Here is a 25,095-nt window from a genome sequence, read left to right as displayed (position 1 = left end):
AAAAATGCATTTATCACAGAGGCAAGAACTGTAAATGCAGATACAAAGTTTATTATTAGAGATATAGCATAACAGCAAGTGGGAGAGCACACAGAGAAATGGTTTGTTTAGTTTGAAGACAGGCAGAGACGCACACCCAGAGAGAAAGGCTGTGGGTGTCCTCCCTAGTGAGGAGGAATGCAGTAAAGAGGTTATATAGCTCAGTTCTGGGTCTTTGTTTCCATTCAGGCCAATTATGTGGTTTCTTTTTCCTCACCTGACCTACTTGGGACCCTCCCCTGGGCGCACAGGCACCCCTCAGCCAAGATGGATCTTGAAGTGATGGCTTCTGAGAGGAGCAAGACTCATTATGGCCTGGTGTCATCCTCTGCCTTTTGGCCCACAAAGAACCTTTCTGCACATCTGTAGTGTCTCCCTTGTCCCAAAAGAGGGGGCAGGGAGATCCCTTAATCCTTTACTGAAACAGGGTTTTTTGCTCCTCTTTGTCCTTGCCATGACTATTACCTTCAGGTGCTTACAAGAGAGAAACACTGGCTTATTTACCCTGTTTATGCTGTTACCTGCGTTTCAGAGGGCAATCAGAAGTCTGATTGAAAATGTCTTAACTGGAGCCCACCCATCTCTAGTCTCAGAAAATGCTAACAGTTCTAAGTACCCAGCCTGAAGCCTACTTCTTGGTGCCCCATGAAATGCAAACAGGAGGCCAGCTGTAAATATCTAACCTGAAGCCTATCTATCGCCTACATCACAACTCTCACATCCATACATGACTTCTAGAAAAACCATAGTTTTGACTATACAGAGTTTTGTCAGCCAAGTTATGTCTCTGCTTTTTAGAATGCTGTCTAGATTTGTCATAGCTTTTCCCAAGGGGCAAGCATCACTGCTGCAGTGATTTGGGAGCCCAAGAAAATAAAATCTGCCACGGTTTCCATTCTTTCCCCATCTGTTTGTCATGAAATGATGGGACCAGATGCCATGATCTTAGTTTTCTAAATGTTGAGTTTTAAAGCCAGCTTTTTCACTCTCCTCTTTCACCCTCATCAAGAGGCTCTTTAGTTTCTCTTCACTTTCTGCCATTAGGAGCCAGGATACATAGGAGTTTTTGCTGCAAAAAAAAATGTAGTCAAACATCAGAAGATAACTGCTAGTCACAAAAAACAAATATCTCAAGTTAATGATTTTAGTGTGTGGGAAGAGGCAAGAGTCTGGGCTCACTGACCTTTGATATGCATCTTAATTATCTAGGGCCAGTATCTTGTTTCTCTCCATCCTGAATGCCCCTCAGGGTGCACATGGAGGGCAGCTGCAGTGGCTGATGGCTTGATGGTGGGCAAGAATTTTTTTTGTTGTTCACTTGGTGAAGGAAAATACAGCAGGTTCTAAGCAGGTTCTAAGTTTATTGCAGTTTATTGCAGGTTCTAAGCAAGGGAGTGGGAGACAAGCCTCAGATCTTCTTCACCTTAGTCTCTGAGTTAGGGTTTTTAAAGAGGAAGAATGAAGAGGCTGGGATTAATCATTGTCTTGCGACATTCGTTAATTGTTGTTTCAGGAGCCAAAGTATCTCCGATTATGATTCTTCAACCAGATGGTCCCATAGTTGGTGGGGGGGGGGGGGTGGGGGGACGTCTGTTAGTTCAACTTGCCCTGGAGAAACAACATGAGTTTGTATGTTAATGATGATATCTCTAATAGCAACTTTAGTACATTAACAATGTTATCAACAGCAATTTCAATCATCTGACTTTGGCTTACTAGTGTTCAGTTAGCACAGGACAGAGATCAGAGATGATGAGAAATGGAATTAATTTTGGACAGAGATATTAATCACGAACTCGGTTTAGAGGGACCTGGTTTCAGGTGGACATCCTAGTTGTGACTTGGAACTTCTGAACGAACAATGAAGTCCGAGCAGAAGTCTACCAAACACATAAGGGAAGCGTGTTCCAGGCAGAGGGAAGAGCCCACCAGGAGGCCTGGCATTCAGAGAGACCCTAATGTTTGGACTAACAGAAAGTAGTTTAGTGAAAACAGCAGAAGGCAGGGAGGAAGAGCAAGAGGAGCTGACCTGGGAAAGGCAACAGAATTAAGGAGAGCCTTTATCCTGGGAACAAGGGGCAGCAGTTCAAAGCTATGAGGCAGGGGAGCACCATCATATTTGTGTTTTAGACCTCCCAGCATGCAGGGCAGATGGATGCAGGGAGGCAGGACTAGAGACCAGGAGGCGGAGCATGTGGGGCACAGTTGTTCTAGTGAGGATCCTGGACTGGTTACATAGTGGAAGGAGAAAATTGATAATGTCAAGAATTGTGTGGGAGGGAACTTCCCTGCTTGTCCAGCAGCTAAGACTCTGTGCCCTCAATGCAGGGGGCTGGGGTTCAAGCCCTGGTCAGGGAACTAGATCCCCATGCTGCAACTCAAGACCCAGCATGCTACAGTGAAGACTGAAGATCCTGCAACTAATACCGGGTGCAGACACACACACAGAGTTGTGTGGGAGGGACCACGGCTGTGACCTGGATGTCAGGGCTGAGGGGAGAAGAGCTCAGGCAGTGGCCAGGTTCTGCAGCGGGGTGGATGGTGGAGGTGCCCCTTGGGAAGGGGGTTAGAGCAGGTTTAGGCTAAATGAGAATTGATCCTTGGACACGTTAAACTTGAGGTGGGTTAGGAAGGCTGATGGACCCATGGATCTGAAACTTAGGTCAGACCTGGGAGCTGGGCAGACAGACTTGTGAGTCACAGGAATACAGATGACAGAGCCTTAGAGGCTGCTTGGGGAGACAGTTTCCCTGTGAGAAAAGAGAGCAGAGGGCAAAGCCTGAGAAGAGACAAGGGCCTACTGTACAGCACAGGGAACATATTAACCATAGTAGAAAATAGAAAAGAATACAGAATATAAAAGAATAACCATCTTGTAATAAATCATAATGGAAAAGAATACGAAAAAGAATATATGTATATGTATACACACGCACACACATGAGAAATTCCCAGTGGCTTAGCAATAAAGAGTCCACCTGCAATGCATGAGGCACAAGAGACACGGGTTCAATCCCTGGGTCGGGAAGATCCCCTGGAAAAGGAGATAGCAACCCACTCCAGTATTCTTGCCTGGAAAATTCCATGGACAAAGGAGCCTGGCAGGCCTACAGTTTAACATGGTGGCAAAGAGGTGGACACGACTGAACACGCTTGCAGATACACACACACACACACACACACACACACACACATATACGTAACTGAATCACTTTGCTGTACATCAGAAACTAACACAACATTGTATATCATTATATACTTCAATTAAAAAAAAAGTCGGAGAATAATTTACAAGGCAGACTGCCTGGATTTCAATCCTGGTATCGTCGCTAACTAGCTATGACCCTTGGGTACACTGCTCAACTTCTCTCAGTCTCAGTTTGCTCATCTGTAACGAGCCTGTTGCATCCACGGCATGGATGATTCAATGAAATAATGCACATGAAGCCTTGACATAGAGCCTGGCACTGGTGGGTCTGTTATGTACAACAGTCTGTCTTTGGACCTGAGGTGTGCCTCCATGATGGATCTTCTTCTGTCCTATTTTCTTTTCTGTCTCTTCTCTTGAGAGACTTTTGTTGGGTTTATTCCTTATCCTTTTGATCAGAGCCCAAATATCCCATCTTGGCAATGGCTGGCACGTGCATCTGGGCCACTTCCCATCAACTTCAACTCCATCCTGGGCTCCAGCAGCCCGTAGGCCACACCCCAACACCCACCCCAGCCTCACTAAAGGGCACACTTGCTTTATAGCTCCCTTTCTCTCATTTCCTCCTCACCATGTCATCAACAAGCAGAGGATGTCCTTGCTTTGCACCAGGGAAAGCCAGTATAGCTGAGGTCAGCCAAGAACAACACTCAGACTGGATCCCAGATTTAATTTTGAGTTTGATCTTCCATCTACAGATTGTTCTATGCCTACACGAGAGAAGAAGGATTGAGGCTTCCCACTCTGACCCCAATCTTATTCTCTGCTGCCTTTGTGAGCCTGCTGGGCTCCGAAGGAAGGGACATACAGTGCCCTGTGATGTAATTATCATTTAATAATACCCAGAGGTGGGCGGCCAGTCATCAGAGGATGAGGTTGTGCAGTGGGGGCCTCTCTGGATCACTTAATCCTCCAATCCCTTAAATACCAACAAATCTGCCTCCTGGCTGGGGCCGACAGCTGCCCCTAAGTGGAGGGGAGTCCAAGCTGGCAGAGAGGCCAGGACTTTCTGAATGAACATAATGAACACTCCCTAGTCTGGTGGGATTATCAGCCCCCTCCCCCTTTCCTGTCCCATCAGGACTCTTTGAAAACACCATCTGCGTTAGCTCTCAAATTGCATGGAAACTAGGGGAGCAGGGCTGGGGCGGGGGATAGAGCAAATATGGCTCCAGTTCTTGGGCACTGAGGGGCACACATTTCCAAGGATCTTGCTTGCAACTCTCTGGAGCTATGGTTCCTGCCCACCGAGGGGCAAATGGTCTCAGCTGCAATTTCAGTGAACAGCATTAAGGAATTTTGCAGCTGGGGAGGTCCTTTGGAATGGTCCTGTGGTTTCAACTTTTATTTTAGCAGATGTTTTCACTCTTTTCCAACAAGAGCTGTATGAGCTCCTTCTAATTTTTATTTATTTTTATCTTGGGGCTGTGCTGTGCAGCATATGGGATCTCAGTTCCCCCAACCAGTGATAGGACCTGTGCCCCCTGCCCTGAGAGCACAAAGTCTTAATCACCAGTCCACTAGGGAAGTCCCATGAGCTCCTTGTTAATGCCTCACCTAAGACCCTCTCAGCCACACCTGTCTTCCCGGTCTTGCCATTTGTTTCACTCTAGCACAAGCCAATGGCAACCCCCACCGCACCCCCAAACTTCTGGCCTCAGGGTACAGGAGTGTCAGACACTCCATGGGGTGAACCTTTGCCCAGTAAGGGGCAGGGTTGGCTGGTGAATTTCTTTCTCTTCCTCTTTCTGAGTGGACTATCCTAAGCCTCACACAGTTTCTTTGAAGAAGGTCCCACAAGATTGAGCATCAGGGGAGATGTGTGGGGGCCAGCCAAGCCCTTCGCCCTCTCCCACGTCTCTTTCTCACCCGGCTTTTCCCTCAGGTCTGCTTCTTTGGCATCGCATTCCCCCATAAAGTGTTGGCACATACACTTCTGCCTCAAGATCTGCTTGTTTGGAAACCGGAGATAAGATAACACTTGAGAAGGATGTTCAGTGTATAAAACAGAAGGGAGGCCACTCTCAGTGAAGAGAAACAGGGCCCCAGGTGTCATCTGTTTTTTTTCCCCCTGCCAGCTCCAAGGCAATGATCGAGGCTCCCTCACAAGGCTCCCCAAAGCCTTTGATCTCATTCATTTCTGCCATCCTGCTACTGAGGACACGAAGCCTGAAGTTGCACAGAGAGTTAGAAGCAAAGACGGGACTAGACTCTAGGCTTCTCACTCCAAATCTAGTGAAACGGATCCTCATCTTTCTATCAAGATTACATAAGGACTTCTGAAAATATTTCTTTTCCCAAAACATCTTCCTACACTACTCTGCCTCCCCCGAAGGCTTCCCCCACTCGGTTTTATTGAGAAATAACTGACATACATCACTGTGCACGTTCAGGCACACAGCATGATGGCTTGATTTAAGCATATTATGAAATGATTACAACAGGTTCAGCTAATATTCATCATCTCTCAGGAAGGCTTTGAAGTCCCCTGTTAGACTGTAGCCACCATCTGGGAGGCACAAGACATGGAGTTCCAAACTCAGAAGCTGGAACACAGGAGGGCAGACAGAGAGGAAATGGGGCAGGGAAGGCGCAGTGATGCTGGGGGAAAGGCAGTCGGGAAAGGCCTGATGCAGGGACATCTGCTGTGGGAAACAGGGGTTACGGCACAAGGACAGACCCCTGGGGAACAGGGACCTCAGGAGATGGAGACTGGCTTTCTCTACCAGCTGGTGTCACCTGTTGGACACACTCCCCCAGGCAGAAGTCATCCTCAAGGAAGCTTGAAGGGTGACCACACTGGGGGAAGAGACAGAAGGAGGTTGTTACCTCCAATTATTTTCATTAAAAATTTTTTAATATAATTGCTTTATAATTTTGTGTTAGTTTCTGCTGTACAGTGAAGTGAATCAGCTATATGTACATATATACCCCTCGCCTCTTTGACCTCTCTCCCATCCCCTCTTCGGACCACTCTAGATCATCACAAGTCACTGAGCTGGGCTTCCTGTGCTTTATAGCAGATTCCCATGAGTTACCTATTTTACACGTGGGAATGTATATATGTCCATCCTAATCTCCCACTTCGTCCCACTCTCTCCTTCCCTCACTGTGTCCACATGTCCTCCCTACGTCTGCATCTCTATCCCTGCAAATAGTTTCACCTGTACCATTTTTCTAGATTCCACATATATGTGTTAATAATACAATATCTGTTTTTCTCTTTCTGACTGACTTCACTCTGTATGACTAACTCTATGGGCTTCCCAGGCGGTTCGGTGGTAAAGAATCCGCAGGTTCAATTCCTGGGTTGGGAAGATCCCCTGGGGTGGAAATGGCTACCCATTCCAGTATTTTTGCCTGGAGAATCCCACTGACTGAAGAGCTGGGTGGGCTACAGTCCATGGGGACGAGACTGCGCGCATGTGACAGATGCTAGGGCCATCTCATAAGATTCGTGTGGCTGTGACCGCTAGAAACACCTGGGGCCAGGTCAAAGGCGAAAAGCGATTCTATATTATAGGGGCATGGGCATCTTAAGGAATCTAGGTACCAGGGTGCATCTGGGCCTTGGGGAACAGACGAGACCAGGACCTGGACTCAGAGAATCCCGGAAGCCACCTCCCTCCAACTCTGCTTCTGTTCCATCCCTTTCTCTCTCTCTGAAACTGGCTCTCCCTGTGTCCTAGGGAGCATCAGCATCAAATGGCCTCAGCCAGCAACTTCCAAGTTCACCTCGCTTCCATCCAGGAGGCAAGCAGAGTCAGCCTGGACTCTTCTGGGCCCAATGCTGAGCTCTTGTGCAGGTTCTGGTTGGACCAGCTTGAGGCAGGTGCCTCCCCTGGGCCATCAGTGAGGGCAGATGCTCTAGAATCACAGCTGCTCCCTCTCTGGCCAGGCAGGCCAGGGAAGAAGCGGGTGGTTCATTACCTTGGGTTTCAACAAAAGCCCTAAAATAAGAGAGTCTGTGCTCCTCCACGCCTTAATGAAAGGGAGCGTTCTTCTCTACATTTGTTGTAAACTCAAACCTTGTCTGGAAGTCTGCCTCCCCGTTGGAGCCCAGAGCTGAATTATTCTCAGCCTCCCCACTGCCGCACACCCCCTGACCCCGCATCTGCCACTGAAAGCTGGGCGAAGTTCAGAGTGGGTACCCCCACTGAGAGGGTACCAGGGCCTGCCACTGTCCACATCCTGGCTCTTATGTGAACATTAGTAAAGTTTACTTAAGTTTCATCTTAGACTTATTTTATAAAACAGGTCAGTGGGCTCAAAGGTCTTCCTTCAAAAGAATTTCTAAGGACATGCTCCTGAGCCTATGGTGGAAAAGGCTGACGTGAGCTTCTAAAACCAGAATTCATGTGGTGCTTCCTGCTTTGGGAGTCCATGGGTTCAATGCCAGAAAGGAACTCAGGTCCTTTCTTTCACTCTTATCAACTGCTGACAGCATCTATTGTACAACTGGTATGGGCTAGGCCCTGGTGCCTCCCTTCTACCATCACCAACCCTGACAAGCAGTGATTGTCTTTATGTCACCACAGTTTTGTATTTTCTTAAATTTCATACAGATGGAACCAACTAGCTTTTTCTATCCGGATTTTTCCACTTAGTATGATGCTTTTGAGATTCAGTATTTTGGTACATTTCAAGAGTTCAGTTCTTTTTATTACAAAGTAGAATGCTATTGTCTGGATGTACCATGGTTTGTTAATCCATTTGAGGGGCATTTGAGTTGTTTCCACTTTGGGGCTACTGTGATAAAGCTGCTAAGAACATTCACATACAAGTCTTTGTGTGGACCGATATCTTATTTCTCTTAGGTAAACACCTAGGAATGGGATTGCTGGCTCCAATGGTAATTGTACCTTTAGCTTTATAAGAAACAGCAGAGTCTTCCCTGGCAGTCCAGCATTGGCTTAGCCTTCCAGTGCAGGGGGTGTGGGTTCCATCCCTGGTCAGGGAGCTAGGATCCCACATGCCTCGCAGCTAGGAAACCGAGACATAAAACAGAAGCAATACTGTAGCAAATTCAGTAAAGACTTTGAAAATATTCCACGTTAAAAACAAAAATCTTAAAAAGAAAAACTGCAAACTGGAAACAGAAATACCATTTCAAATGATCTTTAATCTTAAAAAACTTCAGATGCTTAGCTTAGCATGTATGCATCCTCAGTCGCTAAGTCATGTTCTACTCTTTTTGAATCCATGGACTGTAACCCTGCAGGCTCTGTCCATGGAATTCTCCAGGCAAGAATACTAGAAAGGATTGCCATTTGCTACTCCAGGGGATCTTCCCGACCCAGAGATCAAACCCATGTCTCTTGTGCCCCCACACTGACAGGCAGATTCTTCACCACTACGCCACCTGGCCACCTGGGAAACCCACTGTGCCTAGCAGTAGGACTCAAAAAAGACTACCTTCTGGACAACAGCAGAGGCAACCATGACAGTATCATCCTGATGACAAATCAAGTTGTACGTTTCGCTCCCGTGGCCTGGAGTTTGCTCACCCCTGCGATGTGAGAGCGAAGTTCTAAACTGGGCCATTCACCCCCAGCCTATGTCTCATCTTCCCCTGCCTTTCCATCATCTTCCTGTGCGGGGCTCTGGCCTGAGTGCCACATGCTGAGGTAGGTACAGGCCGCCTATACATAATGTATATATTGTCTGGGAATTAAGTTTCCACCCAAAGCAAAAAGCCCTAGCTGCCTGACTTTAAATTAACTATTCATTAGTTTAGCTACAGTATCCTCCATCAAACAATGGGCAAGTCATAAGGCTGAATAGACCCAGCAGACAAAGCGGGATCCCTTTTCCTAGCTGGATGTCTAACCAGAGCCAATTCTCAGTTACCCAATCAGTCAATAAGCATTTGCTGAACTGTATCGGAATAGTGCACATGGAACCGATATTTCTCGCAACCTTACAGTTCTTGCCCACCCACTCTGGGTACTGCCATTACTTTTTGACAGATGATCCAACAGAAACTTGAAGATGTGATGCGAGGTTACCCAGCAGAAGCCAGGATGAATTCCAGGTCTTCCTGCTTTGCCATCCCTTCCCTGGGTAACCCGTAAGGTAGTTGGGTTTGGGGTCGGGGTAGGGAGACGAGGCTAAAATGCACGAAACAAGACAATCCAATTTTTTCCCCAGGGCATTCCTAAAAAAAATTGACCACTGCATAAAAGTATCTTTTCCCCATAAAACGTAGTTTGAGTTGGGATTTGTTCCTGATTAAGGCTCTGACATAAATTAAATGATGAAAATGTAAAATGAAAATAAGTAAGGTTATTACAAACAAATCTTTATAATAACTTGTTAGTAAAACCCTGTTCAGTCCTTATGAAACAGGCACAGAGCCATTGTAGACCTTAATTACACAAGGAGCCCTCTTCCACTGCAAATTTTCTTGTGTAACAAGAAAAACTTTATGTCTTTAATATGATTTAAAACTAATATGCTAGAAATGGTGAGCAGTGAACATATAGTTAGAAATGCTTTTATTAATGTTTAGAACAGCACTGGGAGAAAAATGCCAACTGCTTTGCTCTCTTTATAAGAGCTGGACTAACATTTTGTATGGATCTTATTTCTCTTTTGTCAAGTTCTTACTCTCCATGGACAGGGTCCACAGATGGGCATCAGGGGACTTTGCACCACCTGAAATTTATGCAACATGTTTTGAGGATACATATACATTGCAGAGCCTCTAGCTTTCATCAGATCCTCACAAGCCTCTGTGATAGAGCCACAAATTTGAATCACTTATTTCTTAGTGTTTTTTCTATTCTAAGCAGTGGCATTAAAATTATTCCACTGACTTTAGGACCTTGCTGAGTTGGAATCATTCTTTTAAAAAGCAGCCTGGGAACTTCCCTGGTGGTTCAGTGGTTAAGAAACCACTTTCCAATACAGGGGATGTGGGTTCGACCCCTGGGTCGGGAAGATCCTCTGGAGAAGGGCATGGCAACCCACTCCTGTATTCTTGCCAGGAAAATCCCATGAACAGAGGAGCTTGGCAGGCTACAGTCCGTGGGGTTGCAAAGAATCGAACATGACCGAAATGACTTAACACCCACATGCCACAAGTAGAGAGCCCACGTGCCACAATGAAAGATCCTGCTTGCTGCAACAAAAACCTGAGGCAGTCAAATAAATAAATATTTAAAAATAAAAAGTAGCCTGGATCCTCTTGGTGGTGTGATGGGCTTGATTCCTAGAAGGGCGCCCTCCCTATAAAACAACTGGATCGTGGGGAAAAAAATTTTTTTAATGCATTGCTGGGTATGCAGATAGTGAAGGAAATCATCGTTTCCTCACCACTAAAATTAAACAAACAAAAATCATGGACCTGAGACTGGAGGAAGGAGCACTGATTAGAAAGCAAAGATTGGGCAGCCCTAAGGGCAAATGCCCATTTTAGCTGCTTCTGGGAAGCTTGCCCTTGGGCCAGTGGCAACATAAGGGATCTGCCTCAGGATTCCACCTTAGCTCAGTTTAAGGGATCGTCTTTTGTTACTGCCTCCACCTCTATGGATTTCCCGGGTGGCTCAGACACCCGGTAAATCGTCTGCCTACAATGCGGGAGACCCGCGTTCGATCCCTGGGTCGGGAAGATCCTCTGGCGAAGGAAATGGCAACCCACTTCAGTACGCTTGCCTGGAAAATCCCATGGACGGAGGAGCGTGGTAGGCCCATGGGGTCGAAAGGAGTCGGACACGACTGAGCGACTTCACTTCCACTTTCCACCTCGGAGATTTCCTCTGCCTCACTGAGGAGAAGCGGAAACTACATTTCCCAGAACCCTCTGCTTCCCAGAATCCTCTGCCCTGTAGGGATCCAATAGAGGCTGCGCGGAAGAGGCCGTTGGTAGAGATTCCGAAGTCATGTGCGAGGGAGAGGGCACAGTTCTCCAAGGGATTTGCAGACTCGTAAGCGGACAAGAGTTCATGGTAGCTTCAGGATGTGCTTCTTGAGGCTCACCTGCAACATGCTGCAGCCTGAGGGGGTGGGGGTGGGGGTGGGGGTCGCTTCCCAGAGGCTCTTGAGATTAGGGTGGTTCTTTCCCAGAGGTTCTTGAGATTAGAGTGGCCTTCAGGCAAGCCACAGTCGTGGGTGCTACAGACTGAAGTTGCAGTTGAAGGTTCCCTTACCTTTGCTTCCCCAAGGCTTCCAAGGGTTATATAAACCTCTGATTTCCAAGGCTTCCAAGGCTTATATAAACCTCTGATTTCCTGTATCCAAAACTGAGATGCTTGGCATGCCAACTATCACTTTATTCTCTCTTGTTCCAAATTCACTTTTCAATACCTGTTCTGTGATCATGGACGAGCCTGATGTTAAGGTTTTCAGTAGATGGCACTGGAAAGACACTGGAGGAGGAAAAGGTTCCCCTGCTGGTACTGGTGCTGTACGTTGGAGGGTAGTATGGATGGGAGCGATTCGGGTGGTGCGCTGCCCACACACACACCCAGAACACACAGTCTCTCAGTGACCTCCCAGCTCCTGCTTGGTCTGGTGATCACCTCCCACTGCGCTCAGACAGTGGATTGCAGGCCTCCCTCCTACAGTGGAGCTAAATTCCCTCTGCACACCTGCATGCCTGACCACCTGCGCCCTGGGCACTGCTCACCTGTGCTTCACTGGGTTGCTTCTTGGCTTTCCAGACATTGAGGACAGGCTCTGGCCCAGGCTACCTTTCAGACTTCTCTGCCATACAGTGGTCTGCAACCACATCTTCTCCAGTGCGGTCTGAACCCCAGCTTTGGGAAGGTAGCTCCCCTTCATAGTTTGTCCTTCCTTAGGTACTTTCTCTCAGCACTATATTCCTTTTTTTTTTTTTTAAATAATGGTCCTATTTTATTTTGCTTATATATTTTTAATATTTTATATATTTATTTGGCTGTGCCAGGTCTTAGTTATGGCATGCAGGATATTTTATTTTCGTTAATGGCATGTGGGATTGTTGCAGCAAAAAGGAAAACAGAGGAATGAGTTTTTCTCTTTCCCTTTCCTGAGAGCAAAGAAGATAAAGAGAACAGCGAGCAGGCCTGAACATTCCCAGTTTTTTTTTTCACTTAACTGCTCCTAACTCTGAATGTCTGTAACTAAGTTTGCTTTTCTGCCCTCTAACTCTGCAGGAGCTACAATTCACATTTTTTCCTCTGTTGCTGTTCAGTCGCTCAGTCATGTCTGACTTTGAGACCCCATGGATTGCAGCACGTCAGGCTTCTCTGTCCTTCACCATCTCCTGGAGTTTGTTCAAACTCATGTCCATTGAGTGAGTGATGCCATCCAACCATCTCGTCCTCTGTCGTCCTCTTTTCCTCCTGCCTTCAATCTTTCCCAGCATCAGGGTCTTTTCAAATGAGTCAGTTCTTCACATCAGATAGTCAGAATATTGGAGCTTCAGCTTTAGCATCAGTCCTTCCAATCAAGATTCAGGGTTGATTTCCTTTAGGATTGACTGGTTTGATATCTCAAGAGTCTTCTCCAACACTACAGTTTGAAAGCATCAGTTCTTTGACACTCAGACTTCTTTACAGTCCAACTCTCACATCCATACATGACTACTGGAAAAACCATAGCGTTGACTATATGGACCTTTGTCAGAAAAGCAATGTCTCTGCTTTTTAATATAGTGTCTGTGTTTGTCATAGCTTTTCTTCCAACAAGTAAGCATCTTTTAATTTCACGACTGCAGTCACCGTCGACAGTGGTTTTAGAGCCCAAGAAAATAAAATCTGTCACTGTTTTCCCATCTATCTGCCACGAAGTGATGGAACCAGATACCATGATCTTAGTTTTTTGAATGTTGAGTTTTAACAAGCTTTTTCACTCTCACATTCATCAAGAGGCTCTTTAGTTCCTCTTTGCTTTCTGCCATAAGGGTGGTACCATCTGCATATCTGAGGTTGCTGATATTTTTCCCAGCAATCTTGGTTCCAGCTTGTGCTTTATCCAGCCCAACAGTTTGCATGATGTACTCTTCACATAAGTTAAATAAGCAGGGTGACAATACAGCCTTGACATACTCCTTTTCCAATTTTGAACCAGTCTGTTGTTCCATGGTCGATTCTAACCATTGCTTCTTGACCTGCACACAGGTTTCTCAGGAGGCAGGTAAGGTGTTCTGGTATTCCCAACTCTTTAAGAATTTTTCCTTTGACTCTATGCTAAATACATTCCCTATCTGGTATTTACCCTTACAACACCCTTCCCCTTGTAGTTACACATCAGAAAGAAGGCCACAGAGACACGGAACTGCCAGACTCAATTACTGTGTTACTGACACCAGCCTGTGACTGTCTTTGAAATAATGCAAGAGGAAGAAATCAAGAGGCTATCATCTTTGTTCCTTGTCACTGATTCCTGACAGCCAGCCCTTGCCTTATGTAAGCCCCTAGACTCCTCATGGAGGGGTCAGTTCTTGAGGCCTGAGCCTACGCTGTTCCCCTCTCCACCCGCTGAGGACTAAAGCCACCTTTCTATTTCCTCCAAACTCTCCGTATTTTTTTGTTCAACTTTGGTGGCCAGAAAAGGCCAAGATTTTGGCCAGCAACAGGATCTTTAGTTGTGACATGCCAACTCTTAGTTGCGGTTTATGGGATTTAGTTCCCTGACCAGGGATGGAACCTGGGCTCTGTGCATTGGGAGTGCGGAGTCCTAGCCACTAGACCACCAGGGGAGTCTCTGCATTATAGTTATTTTTATATCTTATAGTTACTCTTTTATCTTAGCTTAGTAATTCTTGATATTAAACATACTCTGTTTAAATCACTGTGTGGTTTCCATTTTCTGATTGGACAAAGGTGGATACACTTGGAATTCATAGAGTATTTGGCTTCTGTTTTCCCAAGAAGAGCCTGACTAATAGAGGCTAACCATAGCCCTGGGTCTGTAGGCATCTTGGCACTGAGCAGAAGCAAATGCATTCTTCTCTGGGGTTTACTTTCCTGCTTAGGTCCTTAAGACTCATCTGTTCATGTAACAGATTTGTTGAGCACCTGTTATGTATCAGTCATTGTTCCAGATGATGGGGCTATACTAGTGAACAGAAGAAAAACCCTACTTTATATTTTCACAGAAATATATCATCAAATATAGAAGGAAATATGCTACCATGAATAGAAGACAAAATAGAACACATTTATCAATAGATCTCTGGTTTTTAGATATTGCAATTTTCAGACAGAAGATATAAATAACTAGAAGGGAAATGTTTAAAGAAATAAAAGATGGGGACTTCCTTGGTGGTCCGGTGGTTAAGAATCCACCTGCCAATGTAGGGGACATGGGTTTGATCCCTGGTTCAGGAAGATTCCACATGCTGCAGGGCAACCGAGCCCACGTACCACCAACTGCTGAAGCCTGTGAGCTCTAGAGCCCGTGCTCCACAACAGTGAGAAGCTGGCGCACCTCAGGTGAGAGCAGCCCCTGCTCACCGCGACGAGAGAGAGCCCACGTGAGCAGCAAAGACCCAGCACAGCCAAAAATAGACAACCCATTGCTTTCCTCATGGGAAAACCTTCTGGCACTTCTCACACTGTTAAATAGAGCTGCTACATAACTTAGATATACAGGTATATAACCAAGAGAAAAGAAAATATATATTCACACAAAAACAGGTACATAAATGTTCATGGCAGCATCATTCATAATACTCCCAAAGTAGTAACAATCCAAATGTCCATCAACTGGTAAATGAATAAACACAATATGGTAGACCCATATAATGGAATATCATTCAGCCACAAGAAAGAACAAAGTAATGATATTTGCTAAAATATGGATGAAAATTTGAAACATTTTGCTAGATGAAAAAAACAGTTATAGAAGGTTTTTTATATATATGTATATATATATATATATATATATAGTATGATTCCATTCATATGAATTGTCTCCAATAGGCAAATCCAAAGAGAAAGAAAATAGATTAGTGATTTTTGGGAGACGAGGGTAGAAGGAAACTGGCAGTTACTGCTAATGAGTATAGAGTTTCTTTTCAGGGTGATAGAATTTTTCAAGAATTCATGGTAATTATTTCACAACTTCTGTGAATGTGAATTGTACACTTTCAAAGGGTGAATCTTACTATTTGCAAATTATATCTCAGTAGAGCTGTTATTTTTTTAAATGAGCAAGGCAAAGAGACTATTGAAAATGACGAGACGCATCTGAAAAGAGAGCAAATAGAACTTAACAAATTAGTTGTTGAGATTAAAAACCAATAGACAGACTAAATAACAGATTATACATAGCTGGACAATGAATTAATGAACTGGAAGATAGATCTGAGAAAATTACCAGAATGCAGTGCAGTGTTCTTGCCTAGAGAATCCCAGGGACGGGGAAGCCTGGTGGGCTGCCGTCAATGGGGTCGCACAGAGTCGGACACGACTGAAGCGACTTAGCAGCAGCAGCAGCAGTGCAGAGAGTCAAGGAGATGAGAAATATCAGTGAGAGGTTAAGGGAAGAACAGATGGAATGAGAAGGTCTAAAATATATCCAACCAGAATCCCAGAAGGAGAGAATAGAGAGAATAAAGAAGCAATGTTTGAAAAGCTAATGGCTAAGAATTTCCAGATCTGATAAAAGACACCAACACATGGACAGGAGAAAAAGAACATGCATCCAGCAGGTTAAAAAAAGACACACACATGGACACATTGTAGAGAAACCACAGAGCATTAGAGGCAACAATGTTAAAAGCAGCTAGAGGGAAAAGAAAAACTGCCTACAAAGAAACAACAAATCAGACAGTAACAGTAACAGCGAATCTAAAAGGCAGAAAGATAACTTCTAAGTACACAGAGAAAATAACTGCTAACCCAGAAAACAGTAAAATAAACTATTTATTTAAATAAACAGTGAAATAGCAGTTAAAATAACTGCAAAACACTGCTAATGAAAGATGGTGATGACACGTAATGTGTGGGGTTGAAAAGGACAGGCACAGATACTGGCCAATAATAATTTATAGGTGGGGAAGGAGAGGAAGGCTGGTAAGAGGAGGAAGAGTGCTGGGAGTTCTTCTTGGAAAGGTTCAGGTATTGATCACTTTAGGCTTTGTTAAACGTACCTGGTAAAATTTCAAGAGTAATTACTAAAAACAGAGATAGTATAACCGCCACACCAGTAGAGGAGAAAACAGTAAGAAAACAAAGTCAGTTTAGGGAGGGAAAAATGGAGAAATTTAGAAAAGGAGAACAAATGAAAAATAAATGTTAAGATGGTAGAAATATTTTCTGTAATGACAAAGTATGGCCCTCCCCTGGTGGTCCAGCGGTTGGGAACCTGCCTGCTAACGCAGGGGACACAGTGTTCCATCCCCGCTCAGAGAAGATTCCACATGCCCCCAGAGCAACTAAGCCTGCGCACCACAACTACTGCCCCCCCCCACCCCGCCCCTGCTCTGGAGCCCTTAAGCCAAAACTACTGAAGCCCACGTGCTCTAGAGCCTGCCTGTGCTCTGCAACAAAAGAAGCCACAGAGGAGCCCACCCACTGCAACTAGAGAATAGCCCCTGCTCTCCACAACTAGAGAAAGCCCTCGCACAGCAACGAAGAGCCAGCGCAGCCAATTAAAAAGAAAAAAAAAAAAAAAAAGAGTAACCACAAGTATAAAAGGGACAAACAATTAAAAGAGCTCAGATCTAGATTTTTTAAAAATCTAGACACACCTAAAATTAAAAGACAGAGAAAGGATGAACGGAAAATGATGAACAAAAGCAAAAGCTAATTAAAAGAAAGCTGGTGTGGTTATATTGATATTAGATAAAATAGACTATAAAGCAAAAATGTATTTATCAGTTTAATGACAAAAGGTTTAATCCATCAGGAAAATATAATGGTTCTAAAGTTGTGGGTGCCTACTAAAATGTACAGAACTATGGATAGAAATTGACTAATCCACTAACATAGTGGGAGATTTCAATACAGAGCTCTCAATTATTAATGGGTCAAAAAAGATTGGAATAACACATTCAACCAGCTTGATTTAGTGGATATTTATAAATCACTCTACATCCAACAATCAACGAATAGACATTCTTTTCCAGTGCACATGGAACATTTCCAAAAATTGACTATATAGGCCATAAAGCCAGTCTCAACAAATTTCAAAGAATTTGATTCACATCAATCACATTTTATGACCTATGATCATGGATAGAGCTTATGCAATTAAATTAAAAGTCTTTAACAGAAAGATAAATGACAGCGTCCTCTAAGTTTTAAAAATTAGAAAGTACATTTCTATATAATTTATGAGTCAAGTAAGATACAATAGAAATTAAAAGTTGTATAGAAATAACTATATGATACATGATGAAAATTGTAAATATCAAAACTGGTGGGTGTAGCAAAAATGGTAATTACAGGGAAATTTATTGCTTTAGATATTTACTTTAAAAAAGGCTGAAAATTAATGAGCTAGCTTTCACTCTAAGAGAAAAAAAAAAAACCCAATAGAATAAACACAAAGAAAGTTTAAGAGTAGATATAAAGATAAGAGCAAAAATTTATGAAATGAAACAAATAGACAATAGAGATGATCAACAAGCCATGGCCAGATAAAATAGGCAAACTTCTGGTAAGATTCATTTCAAAAGAGGGTTGTAAGTAGCATGCATAAACAAGTAGTAATAGGAACAGAGAACTGAAGAAAGCTGCAAATACAGAAGAGATTAAACAGATAAGTGAGCATACTATAAAGCACATTACATCAGTGAATTAAAAAACTTATTAAAAAGGGAAACATTTCTAGAAAAATACAACTTATCAAAGCTGTTACCAGAAAGCTCGAGTTTCCAACAGTATTAAGGAAATTAAATCAGTTTCAATGTCTTAAAAAAAATAATAAACAAACAAAAAAAACAAGCCTTGCCATTTTTCGGGCAATTCCTAGCAGATTTTCACAGAACAAATGATTCTAATTTCACACAAAGAATATCAAATAAAAGCACTCATATGCTTTTATTAACCTCATATGAGGTTAATAGTTGAGTTAACCTCAACTCATATGAGGTTAATATAACCCTGAGATAAAATCAATCAAGAACTGTATGAAAAAGAAAATTCAGACCAGAATCCCTCACGAACATAGATGGAAATATTATAAACAAACTACTAGCAAATCAAGTCCAACAGCTTATGTTAAGGGCAATTCATCATAACTAAGCTGGATTTATCCCAAGAATATTTGGATCATTTAACATTAAAGCCTATAACTTTAATTCATCACATTAATTGGTTAAAGGAGAAGTTGTATGATTATCTAAATAGATGTAGTAAAGGCAGTCAGTAAAAGTTAACGTCCATTCTTGTTAAAAAAAAAAAAAAACTCTTAGAAAAGCAGAAATAAAACAAAATTTCCTAACATTAAAATGTAATCTTTTAAAAAAAAGCCTACAGGAGGGACTTCCCTGACAGTCCAGTGGTTAGGACTCTGAGCTACCACTGCAGGGGACACAGGTTTGATTGCTGGTCAGGGAACTAAGATCCCACATACCACATAGTATGGCCAAAAAGCAAAAAAAAAAAAAAAGAAGACAATAGTCATCATTTATAATGGTGAATCATTGAAAGCATCATTCCTTTAAGAGGAGAATGAAACAGAAGTGTCTGCTATCGCCTCTTCTGATCCACAAGGCAAGGGCAAGACAGACAGGAGAAAGAAGGAAACAACACTGTCATTATTTGCAGCTAACATAATTGTATATGTAGAAAACCCTCAAAGAATCTGTGGATAAATTACTACAACTGATCAGAGAGTTTACCAAACCAAACTTGTTAAATACAATTCACCAAAGTTGCTAAATATAGAAACTGATACACACACACACACACATTTTTCCAGATTAAGATCTTAAGCTTAAAATAAGAAAAAGACAAACCAGTTAAAAATGGGCAAGATGTGAATACGCACTTTATGAAAAAGGAAACATAAGTCTCCCACTTAAATTAAAATATGCTTGACCTCACTGACAGCCATGAAAATACAAGTCAACGCCATGATAAGAACTGATTTTCCAGGCTTCCCTGATGGCTCAGGGGTGAAGAGTCCGCCTGCCAATGCAGAAGACGTGTGTTTGATCCCTGATCTGGGACGATCCCACAGGCCACACAGCAGCTAAGCCTGTGGGCCACACGACTGAGCCTGTTCTCTAGAACCCGGGAACTACAACTACCGAAGCCATGCGTCCTAGATCCTGTGCCCTACAACAAGAGAAGCCCAACCGTGACTAGAGAGTAGCCCTCACTCGTTGCAACTAAAGGAAAGCCTGCACAGCAACAAAGATCCAGCACAGCTGATAACTCCATTGGCAATAATTAAGAAATTAGTAACACCAAGTACTGGTGAAGATGAAAATCAGTGGAACCTTTTATATACAACAAATGGAGTGTAAATTGGTACAACTCTGAAAGACACTTTGGTTATATGTATTTTGTAAAATTGAACTAGACATATTACAAAGAAATTCTTAAATATGCATAAAAATATTCACTGCTGTATTGTCAAGATGGCAAAACATTGGAGGCTATGAAATGTCCATTGACAGGAGAATGGGTAAATGGATAAATAAATAGCTGTCTCTTCCCACAGCGAATCAACTCCAGCTATACACATAATATGGTCAAGTAAATGTATGGAAAAGGCAAGTTGCAGAAAACTACATAAAATCATGATGCCACTTTTATAAAGCTCAAATGAGCAAATTAGACAATATTCCATTTAGGGATGCATACAGAAATGATAAAACCTTTTTAAGAAACCAAGAAAATGGTCAACATAAAATTCAAGCCAGTATTATCTCTGGTGAGGCAGGATAAGATAGGAAAAAGGCATACAGATGGATGGATGCGTGATAGGTAATGTTCTAGTTCTTAAGTTGGATGGTGCGTTTCCACGTGTTTATTTTCTGTTGCACTTATTATTTCCATATATCATTATAGCAAATCAGATCAGATCAGATCAGTCGCTCAGTCGTGTCCGACTCTTTGCGACCCCATGAATCGCAGCACGCCAGGCCTCCCTGTCCATCACCAACTCCCGGAGTTCACTCAGACTCACGTCCATCGAGTCAGTGATGCCATCCAGCCATCTCATCCTCTGTCGTCCCCTTCTCCTCCTGCCCCCAATCCCTCCCAGCATCAGAATCTTTTCTAATGAGTCAACTCTTTGCATGAGGTGGCCCAATACTTTGTATTAAATATTTGTAACATGGCCTGTAGTTTCCTATTCTTACCACTATGTGGCAGGCTAGTCTGCCAGTAAACTTTTGTAACTTCTGAATGGGAAAGTGAAAGTGTTTGTCAGTGGTGTCCTGACTCTTTGCAACCCCATGGACTGTAGCCCACCAGGTTCCTCTTGTCTGGGGAATTCTCCAGGCAAGAATACTGGAGTGGTTAGCCATTCCCTTCTCCAGGGGGTCTTCCCGACCCAGAGATCAAACCTGGGTCTCCTGCATTGCAGGGAAATTCTTTACCTGAATGCAAAAGGTTAGTGAAAATAAAACCCTACTTAATGACACAGTTTTCGCAGCATGCAATTTCCTCTATAGAAACACATGCAAAATGTCAAACAAGGTTTTTTGTTCTGAGTGTTCACATGCACAACCAGAGCAGCTCAGGTGCACATTACTTTGACCTGGAGCTTGCTTGCACCTATGTGGCCAGGTTTTGTTTTTCCTTCCTTTTTGCCTGTGTAGCCATTTTTGCAAACTTAAAAGTGTACCTTCTTAAATGTTAATTTTTATTTCTCAGAACTTTCCAATATTTCTCAAGGTGTTCATTTCTGAATTAACAAATAGAGCGTAAGGTTGGTTATTTGGCTTCCCTCTTGGCAATGGGGCTTCCCTGGTGGCTGAGTGGTAAGGAATCTGCTTGCTAATATAGGAGATGCAATTCAATCCCTGGGTTAGGAAGAATCTGGAGAAGAAAATGGCAACACTCCACTATTCTTGCCTGGGCAATCCCATGGACAGAGGAGCCTGGTGGGCTACAGTCCATGGGGTCGCAAAAGAAAAACGACAAGCTGGTAATTGACACATCTAACTTCCCCTTCTAATATTTATTGAATAGGAGTTGTTTTGTAGCAGCATTAGAACCACTGTTTTAATGAACGTCTGGGTGACACTGTTATATACAGGAATATTTTAAAATCAGTAACAGTGTTAAAATAGAGACTCAATATTCATGACACTCATCAAAATCACTCACAGGAATTCTGCTGTCAAATTCCACCAGTCACAGGAAGTGATTGACAAAAGTTGGTAGGTATTTGTTTTAGCAGCCAGTGTTATGCCACCCAGAGGCAACTACACAAAGTCTTCAGCCACCCACTTCCTTTTTCATGCTCTAGACCTGCCCCTTGCACTCTATCAGCCACCAGCCACATGTGGCAATTGAGGTCTTTTAAAAAGATGTGCCCTAAGTATAAAATATATACTGAATTTTGAGGACTTAATATGAAAAAAAAACTCAGTAATTTTAATAATGATTACTTGTTGAGATGATAAAACTTTTTGATGCCAAAAGCTCAGCTTCTCTGTACCCTGTGCCAAATCAAATCTTGCAGACAGTTTCGGGTGAAGCAGAAAAGGAGAACTCTATTGCTTTGCCAGGCAAAGAGGGACACAGTGGGCTAAAGCCCTCAAACCATGTGTCCTCACTTGGGGAAGACAGTGAGAAGTTTTATATCAATTGTTTGTATGTATTCCTTGATGGGATACATTGTATCCCTTGTCCAAAGGGTGCTCTTGACTGTTTCTCCTCGTCTTGCATCCCTTCTCTTCCCTAAATAACAGCTGCTTGAATCTGACTGGAACTCAGGGGAGGTCATGGAGGCTGAATGAAGGCTATTTCCTAAAATCAAAGAAATGGGGGACACAAAGTGCTGTGCCCAGGAGACACACAGAGCCCTGCTCAGTATTATTTTGGATATGTTAGGGAAAATAAAATATATTATTAAAATTACTCTCATCTGTTTCTTTTTACCTTTTTTATTGGACACTAGAACATTTAAAATTACATAATGCGGCTCGCATGTGCGGCTCACGTTTTATTTCTATTGGACAGCACTGCTCCAAATGTTACAATACTTGTGCTCCCTACGTACCAGGGCCGGCTTCATGGGTGTGTGGCCAGTGCACTCGAATAGGGGCGTCCCATGTTGGGAAGTGCCTTGCATTTCACTTAATGCTCTGCTGTCACTGCCTTGATAACCTTAATTGTACCTTACTGCTGTCACTTCAGTCGTTTCTGACCCTTTGTGACCCTGTAGCCTGCCAGCTCTCGGTCTTTGGGATCCTCTAGACAAGAACACTGGACTGGGTTGCCATGCCCTCCTCTGACTGTATCTTAGAATTTTACATTTCAGAAGGAAGTCTCCTAGAACAATGGAGCATGCGCCAGGGGCTAGAAGCCCTGGTTCCTGCGCCATCCTGCCTTCCGCGGCCTCCTTGTCTGTGGCCCTGCTGCCCCCTTCCGACCCCGGCTGGGTTCTGGGCGCGCAGTGAGAAGGGGCAGGGCTCTAACTGTGGCCATCCCTTCCCCTGCCTGGCTGCTCAGGGTCACCCACTCACCCGGGTCCAGGGGCGAGAGCTGGACCGATGCGAAGGTCTCCATACCGTTGGGAGTCGCTTTTCTGCCCCGGTGTGGGCGGCGGGCCCTGGGGAAGGAGAGACACCTGACCTGAAATCGCTAGGCTTCGCCCGGCGAGGGCGCGGCGTCGCGGTCAGCAGCTGGCAGGAGCCGGACCCAGCAGCCCGGCGCCGGCCTTCTTCGCTGCCTGCCTGCGGGAGGGATGCGCCCTGCGGGGCCGTCCTGGAGAGAGTGTCCGCTGGCCCCTGGAGCGCCGCGTACTCCGGCTCTGAGCTTGGGGGTGGATTGGGAGGGCTCCTTTCCTCTTTATAATCTTTCTCTGTCTCTCTAGCTTTTGCCTCTTCTGGACAGTTCAAGACACCCCCGGAGCAAATCATAACTCACAAATTGTGTGATTTCTGTATTGTGTAATTCCGTGTGTGAATACTATGATATTTGTATTTAAAACTGGCATTTTAAATATAGAATGGCATTTACATCTACTTTTAAACTGGCATTTAAAAGTAGAAAGGTGAAAGGTAAAACCCATGTTTATAATTTTAAATTTTAATTTACTTTATATTTTTAAATTAAAAACTTCAATTGTGGCAAAATACTCAACACAGAATTTACCATCTTAATCATTTTAATCAGCTCAGTAGCTTCAAGAATGTACATTGCCGTGCAACCAACACATCCATATTGCAGTGTGTGTCAGAAATTTGCTTCCTTGTTAAGACTAAATAATATTCCACTGTATGTGTATACCAAATTTTATTTATCCACTCATCCAGCAATAGCATTTGGGTTGCTTCCACTTTTCGCTGTTGTAAATAATGTTGCTATTAATTTTTCTGCATAAGTATCGCTTTACCTTTGTTTTTGCTAAAATAAACAAAACTGCTTTTGTTTATTTAGACTCGGTACATACATCACTTTGCATACTTGTGAGTGCATTTGTAGGATAAATTCCTGAAAGTAAAATCATTGTGTCAAAGGAAATATGCCTTTTATGATTTGTTAAATATTGTCAAATTGCTGTCCACAGATGTTGAACCATTTTTCACAGCCTCACCAACTCTGTATGTTTTCAGAATTTTTGATCTTTCACAATGTGATAGATTGAAAATATTTCCATTAATAAGAATGAACAGAAACATGTGAAATATGTTTAAACCCATGAGTTTGTAGTAATACAATAAACTTCCCCTGAAACCCAAAATGTTTACTTTTGGAGGATGCTAGGGAAACAATTCATTATTTTGAAACCAACAAACAAAAACAAAAAGAAAGAATGAAGAATGGCCTGCCTTGTCTATGTAAACTGTATGCCAGGATAGCTAACTAGTTAACAAGAGGAAGTGTCTTTTTATAAAAAATATTCTCATGCAAGCACTAAGGAAATGATAAAAGTAGGCAACAATCATCAATTGTTGGCAGAGATGGAGATAAATGAGAAAGAGATGATTAGACATCCATCTATGCTTTATAACAGGAGACCACCATGCTGCCTCTCAACTGTTCTTGCCTAAACATTCAAAGCTGAATCTGATCAAGTCATCATATCTAACTGCCAACAAGTTACAGAAAATACAGGGATAGGAAGACTGTGTTAACATATCAAGGAGATGCAACCGGCAAAATTCAGACTGTAGGAAACTCTACAGAAACAGTGATAATTTCTTCAATGAATAAATTAAACAAAGAAAAAGGAAAAAAGGAGGGGAGGGATAGGAAATCTCTAAATTAAATTTAAGGTAGATAGCAACAAAATGCAACATATGGGTCCTATTCAGATACTGTTTCAAACGAAAAAAAGTGCTATCATTTACGAGGCAGTTGGGAATGTGAACCCTGATTGGATATTTAATGATGTTAAGGAAATAATTGTTGATTTTAAGATATTATGCTATAATGTTATTTTAGAATATGGTATTTTAGATATTTTAGATATTAGATAATATGGGACAATTTTTTAAGATTTATGGTATTATGGTTAGGTAAAAGAAGTCTTATATTTTAAAGCCATATACTAAAATAATTGTTGATGAAATTATAACAATGTCTGAGATTTGGTTCAAGATAATACAATGGGAATGTGTGTGGGATGGGGTATGGATGAACCATGATTGATTATGAGCTTATGATCGCTGAATGATTCATACTCTACAATTCTCTCTTTTATGTTTGAAATTTTCCAAATAAAAAAGTTCATTAAAAAAAAAGTCAATGGGGTTGCAAAGTGTCGGACACAACTGATCGACT

The 25,095-nt window shown here is 43.0% G+C and overlaps 1 protein-coding gene across 3 annotated transcripts; it reads right to left on the bottom strand.

The window, feature by feature from the left end:
* Positions 1-29: 29 nt before the first annotated feature.
* LOC147365278 (uncharacterized) lies at positions 30-24,269 on the bottom strand. Of its 3 annotated transcripts, XR_015135340.1 has the most exons (4): positions 22,833-22,910; positions 8,110-8,230; positions 1,223-1,647; positions 30-1,108 (listed from the first exon to the last, which is right to left on the bottom strand). XR_015135340.1 is itself a non-coding variant. In XM_086322831.1 (2 exons), exons 1-2 carry the CDS (start codon positions 23,226-23,228, stop codon positions 8,021-8,023), a joined length of 606 nt encoding a protein of 201 aa, XP_086178957.1. In that variant the 5' UTR covers positions 23,229-24,269; the 3' UTR covers positions 7,904-8,020. The 3 variants fall into 3 exon arrangements, 1 of the variants encoding a protein (XP_086178957.1); XR_015135342.1 differs by lacking the exons at positions 8,110-8,230; positions 22,833-22,910 and adding an exon at positions 10,890-11,041; XM_086322831.1 differs by lacking the exons at positions 30-1,108; positions 1,223-1,647 and having other exon boundaries at positions 7,904-8,230; positions 22,833-24,269.
* Positions 24,270-25,095: the final 826 nt, after the last annotated feature.

Source organism: Bos grunniens, chromosome 10 (genome assembly GCF_055505025.1).
Source record: "Bos grunniens cultivar Pamir isolate PY7600 chromosome 10, Bosgru_T2T1.0, whole genome shotgun sequence".
NCBI classification, from domain to species: Eukaryota; Metazoa; Chordata; class Mammalia; order Artiodactyla; family Bovidae; genus Bos; species Bos grunniens.
The sequence above is the reverse complement of the archived record's forward strand: the minus strand, read 5'-3'. Positions and strand labels throughout refer to the sequence as shown.

What these genes read in the sequence shown, in the direction of transcription:
- LOC147365278 (XM_086322831.1), bottom strand. Translation starts at nt 23,228, where the DNA reads ATGATTTGCTCCGGGGGTGTCTTGAACTGTCCAGAAGAGGCAAAAGCT. An exon ending in GCTCTCGCCCCTGGACCCGG is followed by an intron (nt 8,231 to 22,832) that starts GTGAGTGGGTGA and finishes TCGGTTTCCTAG; the next exon opens with CTGCGAGGCATGTGGGATCC.